The following is a 10,227-nucleotide window of genomic DNA, read 5'->3' as shown; positions in this document are numbered from 1 at the left end:
TTACACATAGTCAATTTCTATCTTCTCATATGCTAATCGTCATTTTCATCCTTATTTCTGTTTTTATTTTTATTTATAATCTCATATTTATAAACTCATCGCTATTAATGTTTTATGCTTATTTATTACGGTTGTAATTCCGGCTAAGACTTAAACGTTTGGAGTGCCTAATCCTATTGGAAAATGTACAGTATCTCACAAAAGTGAGTACACCCCTCACATTTTTGTAAATATTTTATTATATCTTTTCATGTGACAACACTGAAGAAATGACACTAAAGAAGTGAGTGTACAGCCTGTATAACAGTGTACTGTCCCCTCAAAATAACACAACACACACAGCCATTAATGTCTAAACCGTTGGCAGCAAAAGTTAGTACACCCCTAAGTGGAAATGTCCAAATTGGGCTCAAAGTGTCAATATTTTGTGTGGCCACCATTATTTTCCAACACTGCCTTAACCATCTTGGGCATGGAGTTCACTAGAAATTCACAGGTTGCCTTTGGAGTCTTCTTCCACTCCTCCATGACGACATCATGGAGCTGGTGGATGTTAGAGACCTTGCGCTTCCCCACCTTCCGTTTGAGGATGCCCCACAGATGCTCAATAGGGTTTAGGTCTGGAGACATGCTTAACCAGTCCATCACCTTTACCCTCAGCTTCTTTAGCAAGGCAGTGGTCATCTTGGAGGTGTGTTTGGGGTTGTTGGAATACTGCCCTGCGGCCCAGTCTCCAAAGGGAGGGGATCATGCTCTGCTTCAGTATGTCACAGTACATGTTAATATTCATGGTTCCCTCAATGAACTGTAGCTCCCCAATGCCAGCAGCACTCATGCAGGCCCAGACTATGACACTCCCACCACCATGCTTGACTGTAGGCAAGACACACTTGTCTTTGTACTCCTCACTTGGTTGCCGCCACACACGCTTGACACCATCTGAACCAAATAAGCATATCTTGGTCTCATTGGACCACAGTACTTGACTCCAGTAATCCATGTCCTTAGTCTGCTTGTCTACAGGAAACTTTTTGCGGGCTTTCTTGTGCAACATTTGATGCAGTGTGCGGCGAATGGTCTGAGCACTGACAAGCTGACCCCCCACCCCTTCAACCTCTGCAGCAATGCTGGCAGCACTCATACGTCTATTTCCCAAAGACAACCTCTGGATATGAAGCTGAGCACGTGCACTCAACTTCTTTGGTCGACCATGGCGAGGCCTGTTCTGAGTGAAACCTGTCCTGTGAAACCGCTGTATGGTCTTTCTCACCATGCTGCAGCTCAGTTACAGGGTCTTGGCAATCTTCCTATAGCCTAGGCCAACTTTATGTAGAGCAACAATTCTTTTTTTCAGATCCTCAGAGTTCTTTGCCATGATGTGCCATGTTGAACTTCCAGTGACCAGTATGAGAGAGTGTGAGAGCGATAACACCAAATTTCACATACCTGCACCCCATTCACACCTGAGACCTTGTAACACTAACGAGTCACATGACACAGGGGAGGGAAAATGGCTAATTTGGGGCATTTTGGACATTTCCACTTAGGGGTGTACTCACTTTTGTTGCCAACGGTTTAGACTGTGTGTTGCATTATTTTGATGAGACAGCACATTTACACTGTTATACAGGCTGTACACTCACTACTTTACATTGTAGCAAAGTGCCATTTCTTCAGTGTTGCCACATGAGGGGTGTACTGGTGAGATACTGTATATATATATATATATATGTATGTATATACATATATATATATATTAATGTATATAATAATATAATATAATTGTATTTTATATAAATACATATATATATATATATATATATATATATATACAGTATATATATATATATATATATATATATATATATATATATATATATACACAGTATATATATATATATATATATATATATATATATATATATATATATAACATTTATAATATTATATTTAAATTTTAATAAAATATAAATATTAGTAAATTGTTTCTCATAATGCTCAATAAATATGCATCAGTGATCCATACATCCTCCAAAGTCATGTTAAAATGTATAATATATTTATGAGTTAAAATAGATGATGTATTCTAAAAGCACAAAAGTGCTCACATACATCTGTTAGATTTGTACTCAGCATCAGCCACACATCTGATGAGCAATGAGATTTAGAATCTCTCAGCTAATGATGTCCACAGAGCCATGTGATTCCCAGCCAGTGCAGCTGCTCCTGCTCTCTTCTCCTTTCTTCCATCTCAGGCTGTCATGGCGACTCCCAACAATGTTACTCCCACCAACTGCAGCTGGTGGCCCATTTCTGCTCTTGAAAATGATGCAGGAAAATCCAAGGAAGCTGAAGAAAATCCTGAAATATCTAGCCCCAACCTCAAATCTAAAGACAGGGTTGTTCTGTATCACTGGACACAGTCCTTCAGCTCCCAAAAGGTGAGTGCTGTGTTTGCCTACCAAAAATACAATATATAGCTACACTAGTATTTGTATGTTCTGCATTTAGAGAGAGAGGAAAGCTAAAGATTATTCATAGTTATTGTAAATACATTAATAAAAATGTGATTCCACTGTAAGACATAGGGAGATGTTGGTTCATTGCTTGAATAATAAATGTTGCTATGTCACTTGATTGTTGTAGATCTGCAGAATGCACACAGGAATCACAGTTATGTGTGTAAAAGCAGCACCAGCTCTATAGAATTCAAGGACATAATATGCATGAAATTAATGTATCTGTTTTTTACACAAGCAAGAATAATACATTAAACAATAGTGCTTTGTGTGAAGGCAATTGGAAGGTATTCTCTGCTGTGTATTAATGTTTGGTGAAATGAATTCTACCCTAAGGTGGTGTGAGAAATATTATAAATCTGTGCATGGCTTAATGTATGTGAACAGGCAGTTGCTTAGATTTGTATGATCTGAAATTCACTGTAGTATTAGAAAGCAGAAGAAACGGTTACCATCATTTTATGCACATTTTATTTAGTTCATGTGATGTATTTTGTATATAGCATTCTTTATCAATTAATCTGATACACTGAAGTGTTAGACAATGTAAACCAATATCAGAATCTCATTATTGTGCATAATATAAAATATATATTTTTTTACTATAATGTTAAAAAATAAACTGTTTTAGGGTCAGGACCCTGTCCAATCTTATTGACTGAAATGTCATTATTTATTAATTGCATCTAGCAGAATGAGATTGACAAGGCCAAGGGGATCATTAGAATGCATACTCCCCCCACAGCAAATGCCTATACCTTCTATATACATTATAGTAGGGGATGAAAAAAAACATCAAGGCAGCTAATTCTTAGGAGATCGGCTAAATTAAGGAGTTAGTTACAGCATTTGGCCAAATATATATATATACAGAGAGAGAGAGAGAGAGAGAGAGAGAGAGAGAGAGAGAGAGAGAGAGAGAGAGAGAGAGAGAGAGAAAGCTTTCTATTATATATTGTTCCTTTTGTTTTTCCAATCTTGCACTGTTATATTTCTTATTATTTTTAGTATTAACAAGCAAATATATTATTTAACTAATTATATTAAAATGTACAAAACTAATATATTATATCAGTTATAATTCAGAAATTGGCTTCATTGAACCCTTAGTAGAATAAGCAGCGACACTCTTCTGCATATGAGATCTGTCCCTGCTTACAATACTAAGAGCTCAATAAACACAGACGGAGCATCCACCTTCATTTTCAAAAAGTGCAAGCAGTATAACTTCTGACTTGCTGTACCGCCCTGCTGTAGAAAACAGAAAAAAGCACTGTGAATAGGGTGGACTGCAGACAGGGTAGGCGAGAGCATTAGGAAGTCCTAACTGAATAACACTATGGGAACAAGCTTATTACACTAATATTTATTTGTTATAAATTAAAGAGAAACTTTCCACATGATATGGTCTGTGTCCTTTTCAATCACACCAGTCTTGACCTTGTGTATAATCATTATAATTATATATATATATATATATATATATATATATATATAATTTGCGATTTATATAGCGCTTTTCTCCCTGTGAGACTCAAAGCACTTTACAAATATACCAACATAAGACATAAAAGTTAGGAGTTTCTGAAGGTCAGATAAGCGGACTGAATGCCTGATGGAAGAGGTGGGTCTTTAGTTTTTTTTTAAAAGTCTGTAAGGACGGTGCCTCTCTGATTGTGCACGGTAAAGAGTTCCAGAAAGTAGGGGCAGCGTGGCAGAATGCTCTGGAGCCTGAGTTTGTCCTTATTCTTGGCACTGAGAGGAGGGATGTGTTGGCTGACCTAAGTGAACGGGATGGGATGTAGGGTGTCAGGAGCTCTTTCAGGTACTGTGGGCCTTGGTTGTTTAAGGCTTTGAAAGTCAGCAGGCCAATTTTAAAATATGTTTGCCATTTAATTGGAAGCCAATGCAGGGAGTGGAGAACAGGTGTTATGTGGCAGGAGCTAGTTTGGTTGGACAGTAGTCTGGCTGCTGCATTTTGTACTGTCTGAAGGCGATGGAGTTCTTTTTTTGGGAGGCCCAAGTAAAGTGCATTGCAGTAATCTAACCTAGAGGATACAAATGGATTAATGTTGGCATATCATCCGGAGGAATTAAGTGTTGTATCCTGGCTATGTTTTTCAGATGAAAGTAGGCAGATTTTATTACAGAGGAAATCTGCTGTTCAAAAGATACTCCAGCGTCAATCAGCACTCCGAGGTTTCGTACCTTTGCTGAACTAACGAGTTCAGAGCCTCCAAGCTCCAGGCCAGTTGGGTGATCGTGGGATTTTTTTGATGCTCGGGGTCCCCTCACCAAGAGTAACTCTGTTTTGTCCGGGTTCACTTTGAGACAGCTAGCATTCATCCATTCTATGAGGTCTGTTAAGCAACTGTTTATGCGGCATGCTGGGTCTGTAGTATCTGGAGCAAAGGAGAAGTAGAGTTGTGTGTCATCAGCGTAACAATGATACCTTAGGCCATGTCGGTTAATGATGTCCCTCAGTGGTAGTAAGTAAATTACGAATAGCATGGGAGACAGGATAGATCCTTGTGGAACTCCACAGGCCAGTTCTGTTGGTGCTGATGAGCTTGATCCTGATATTACTCTCTGTGATCTACCAGCGAGGAAAGATTTAAACCAGTTAAGGACTGTGCCTCCTAGACCACAGATGTACTGCAAGCGCTCTATTAGAATCCTATGGTCAATGGTGTCAAATGCAGCTGAGAGATCCAGGAGGATTAGAATGGAGTAATCACCTTTGTCTCTTGCCATGAGGAGATCATTTAGCACTCGGACTAGCGCTGTTTCAGTGCTGTGGCGGCATCTGAAGCCTGACTGGAAAGGATCGAATATGTTTAGGCGTGATAGATGGGCTTCCAATTGAGTTGCCACTACTTTTTGAATTATTTTCCCCAGAAATGGGAGGTTGGATACTGGTCTGTAATTAGTCATGCAGTCTGGGTCTAATAAAGGTTTCTTTAGGAGTGGTTTTACCACAGCTTATTTTAGAGGATCTGGGAAGTCTCCTGTTTTTAGTGAACACTGCACTATTTTTGTGAGGACTGGGGCGAGTTTTTCAATGCATCCAGATATAAGCTGAGTTGGAGCAGGGTCTAAGTCACACGTAGTAGGGTGCAACTTTTGTATGGTGTTTGTAACTTCTTTTATATAAACATTTGTAAAAGTGGACCATAAACTGGGGCAATCTGGCATTCCATTGTAGTGGTTCTGGTGTGTAACTGTTTGGCCTGCTGTGATATCGGTTCGGATTGAGGAAATCTTGTCTCTGAAGAAGTTCGCAAATGCTTCACATTTATCCTGAGAAAAGTTGGTGGGGCTAAGCATGCATGCTGGTTTGCAGAGCCTTTCTACTGTGCGAAACAGTTGCCTGGGTCTATTGTGGGAGAGTGCAATTTCGCGTGATAAAAGTGAAGATTTTTTTCTGAGTTATCTTGGATTGATATTTTTTTAGATGTTTGGTAAGAGTGGCTTTATCCTCTGGATCATGTGTTCTGCGCCACTTTCTCTTGAGCTTACGTCCTGTTCTTTTCATTTCTCTGATGGAGCTATCAAACCACGGTGCATTGTTGTGGGTTTGGACAGTGCATATGCGAGATGGTGCAATGCTTTCTAGGGTGTCTCTTATGGTTTTGTTGTAGAGTTAGACTAAGGAGCTGGGGTCCTCGCAGGTGCCCATTAGTTCACTTAGATCCATATGTGATGCTACATCCAGTGGTGTCACCCCTTTTAATGAGCTGTGTTTGACCAGGTTCTGAGGCTGGTGTCTGGTTGATTGTGATACAATGGAGAAGTGAATGGAGTGGTGGTCTGACCAGGAAACTGGGTTTACAGTTACTGGTGACACTTCTAGTCCAGACTGAAACACTAGATCAAGTGTATGACCTTTTCTGTGGGTGGGAGTGGTGACGATTTGTGTAAAGCCGAGTGTACTCATCAAGCTGAGGAGATCCTGCCCAAGCAGGGATAGGGTGTTGTCAATCCAAGTGTTGAAGTCTCCTAATATAAGCCATCTGGGGCATTCAAGGATTAAGCCAGCCAAAAGGTCTGGGAGTTCCTGAAGAAATCTCTTCCCATCTCCTGGGGGTCTGTATATTAGCAGTATTCGGAATCCTCTCTCTATTGAGAGGCTGGCAGCTACACATTCAAAAGATTGGGTTTTGTGGACTGATATTGGTCTGGGATTTAAGGATGATTTTGCACAGATCATAACTCCGCCTCCTTTGCGATCTTGTCTCGGGTGGTGGAACACTGTGTAATTGTCTAGAATAGCTGCCTCTAGAATAGGCCCTGCATTTTCATCTAACCATGATTCTGTGATGCATGCTAATTCACATGTTTCAATAAGGTCGGAAATAATAGCTGTTTTGTTCTTTATTGATCTGGCATTGCATAGGATTGCTCTGATAGGACAGTCTTGGGATTCTGAGTTTTTGCTTTGTACTTTGGAGACAACGTGTCTTCTAATAGGGATCACACAAAGAGATTTTCATGATTTGATATTGCGGTTGTTGTGGCTTTTAGGTTGGATCACTTCAATTGGGCTTGCGGGTGGACAGGGTGGTGGGGCAGCTGTGATAGTGTCAGGATATAGAACTTTAAATTTTAATTTTCCTTCACGACAGCCCCTGTCGGTCCCTTTGAAAATGCTGAGTGATTTTAGGGTAGCCACTAGTGAGGGACTGATTGCTGCGACCGCTTTTTGGGGTCTTAAGGAGTGCAGATGTGAGGGCGTATAGGTGGTCATTCCCTCTGCAGTGAAGGGGTTAAAATAGCTTCTAGTATTTGTAGGAATGTTAGCAGTGGGGGCTCGTTACATTTCCCTGCTCTATAGGATTCAGGCCAGAGTGAGGTGTGAGATTTTGCACTTCAGGCTGCATTGTAGATAACAGATAAGAAAGCATGCAGGGGTTTTAAAACCAATGTATTTTAGTAAAATAGACTTCATCAATTAGTTTTTCTTGTGTTTAGAAATGAAATCTGAGCATTGCTAAATGGATGATGAAATCCAAAACCCAATTTGTGCATGGGTTGAGTCTGTGTGTTTTTTTTTTTTTTTTTTTAAGTTTAAGTGTACCTTGTTTGTGGTGTTCAGCTGAAGGTATCTCTTTCTGGTAGTAAGATGGTCCAGTGGGAGTATATTTCCATCCGTTGAATATCTCACTTTAGTAATGTCATCCGTTCAATTTATCTAGTTGTGCATTATGTGGAGTCGGTATTGGTCCTTGAAATAATTATGATGAATTTTGAATGTAAGAAGTTTAAAATTAAGATAAATCCAGAAGAGGTCGGGAGCCTGAGGAAAGTGTGGCAGTCAGCAGCGCGCGCTTCTCCCCCAAAAACAAATACAAAAGCCACAAGTTAAATTAACACTTAATTCAAACGCAACTAAAATAAATTATCTTCATTACTGAGTTAAAACTACTATCTATATTATACAGGTAGCAAAGCATTTTCCATTATTGGGAATCCTTTGTTACCCACCCACCCATAAAAAACCTCTTCCAATCCCAATTAACCCTAACACTCAAAAGATCCTCTACAAACCCCTTTCCCAATTGAAGCATTCCCTAACACATAAAACATAAAAACCTCCAAGTCATCCCTATCACTGATCCAATTGTTTAAACATAATTAATGAAATAAATAGATTTTCTTAAAAATAGTAGGTAAACCTGAAGAATACTCCGCCCTATGGTAATACAGATCACTGTAATGGACCCAGTTATTGCCACCAGAAGAATTTAATTAAGGATTACAATAGGAAAATACATTTAAGGGGCAGTTGGATTTTATTGTTTGGAAATTGATCCCTAAGGCAAAGAATGAGCCTATAGCAGAAAGTGGTTGATAAATAGGATAGTGCAGCATCTAATTTTTCTAGGACTGAAGACAGTTGGATAATTGGTAAAATAATTAATACCTGAACAATTAATATCTTAAGATGATAATAGTATTGTGGATATTTCTTTATCATGTGAAAAGTGAAGGTCATAGAAAGCTTTACAATTTATATAGAGAATGCAACTTTAACATTTACTTCTATTATCAAATTTTGCACAGTGTTTTTTTGTTAATATGTTCAGGGGCACCAGTACCTACTAATTATGTGCAAGAGTTCACAGTAAATACATAAATACAGTATATGCCTAGTTAGTTGACACTCTACCCCTAATAGAATATTTTATATTTATATATATATATAGGAAAAATAACTCATTGTGTAGTTCATTAACAAATCTAGACAGGCCCAGAGGCTTGTTTTCCCACAGAAAAACTCTGAATTACATTGTTTCCAATGCAGCAAAGGATTCTGGGTAAGATATGCAAATCAAGTACACAATGACACACCTTTTTACTTCAGTCTGCTTTTCAGCAGGTTCCCTTTACGCCAAAGTATCGCTGTACACACAGCTTATAAACTTAGCTAGGGTTAGTGCAGTGATTTATAACCATCCCAGGACAGACTGTTTCGTGGTTTTTGCCACTCATCAGCTGGGAAAAAGGTTAGAATCACTGCTGTGTGAAGTTGATTCCAGGCAGAATACAACAACATTTTAAATTAGGGGGAGATAAAAGGCGAGTTTAAAATCCTCCACTACGCACAAAATATAGAAAAAATAACTAATTGTGTAGTTCATTAACAAATCTAGAAAGGCCCAGAGGCTTGTTTTCCCACAGAAAAACTCTGAATTACATTGTTTCCAAGGGAACCTGCTGAAAAGCAGACTGAAGTAAAAAGGTGTATCATTGTGTACTTGATTTGCATATCTTACCCAGAATCCTTTGCTGCATTGGAAACAATATAATTCAGAGTTTTTCTGTGGGAAAACAAGCCTCTGGGCCTGTCTAGATTTGTTAATGAACTACACAATGAGTTATCTTTTCTATATTTTGTGCGTAGTGGAGGATTTTAAACTAGCCTTTTATCTCCCCCTAATTTAAAATGTTGTATATATATTTACACACACATGCAATTAAACATTGCTAATTAACAGCAGTGATGGATTAATCAGGTCAAGTAATTAACTATCTAGGACAGACCTGGACAAATCTGAGGAAGCTAGGGAGCTACAGCTTATAAAATTTTGCTTCCACGTTAACAATGTATTATTGGCTGAGGGACATTATCACAGATATGTCACCAGTCAAGTGTTCTGCAAACTCTTTATTATAGTTAGACACTGCACTTGTGAATTCTCTAATGCGGAGGTAAGTATATAGTGAGCACCTATGTTAGCGGCACTGTCACTGAGCACAAGTAGAGAAAAGTTGAGGAGAAGCCTACAGTGACTAAAATCTGTTCAGAGCAGGGCTACTAAAATGGTACATAGGGCTCCATTTATCAAGCAGCAGAAAGTTAAGAAACAGCAATCGTAACAGCGCCACTCCTTAACCTCTCTGCCACCTAAAAGGTGGTGGCTTAAAATCAGGATCGGGATGATTGACAGTCCTTGCTAGCGGCCGATTGGCCACCAGTGAGCAGGAGGCGGCATTGCACAAGGCTTTCTGGTGAAATGCTTATGCAATGATAAATGTCGACAGCGTATGTGTCTGCCTGCAGCGATGTCCAGCAGACATGATTTGCTATAGCTATTTGATAAATCGATATATAAATATATATAGCTTAGAGGAGAGAGATGATATGATAGAAACTTTCAAGTACATTAAGATGTTTAATAAAGCTGAGGCTGGAAGTACGTTTCAC

At 39.1% G+C, this 10,227-nt stretch overlaps 1 protein-coding gene across 1 annotated transcript in view; it reads left to right on the top strand.

The window, feature by feature from the left end:
- Positions 1-2,261: 2,261 nt before the first annotated feature.
- The window catches only part of GDAP1L1 (ganglioside induced differentiation associated protein 1 like 1), a 143,437-nt gene continuing 135,471 nt past the window's right edge, over positions 2,262-10,227 (top strand). The window contains exon 1 of the mRNA XM_053693609.1: positions 2,262-2,441. Within this exon, the coding sequence (XP_053549584.1) occupies positions 2,262-2,441 (180 nt within the window). The remainder of the gene's footprint in view (positions 2,442-10,227) is intronic.

The sequence above is a fragment of the Bombina bombina genome, chromosome 1 (assembly GCF_027579735.1).
Source record: "Bombina bombina isolate aBomBom1 chromosome 1, aBomBom1.pri, whole genome shotgun sequence".
Lineage (NCBI taxonomy): Eukaryota > Metazoa > Chordata > Amphibia > Anura > Bombinatoridae > Bombina > Bombina bombina.
Note: the sequence above shows the minus strand (reverse complement) of the source record. Positions and strands in the feature narration are given on the sequence as shown.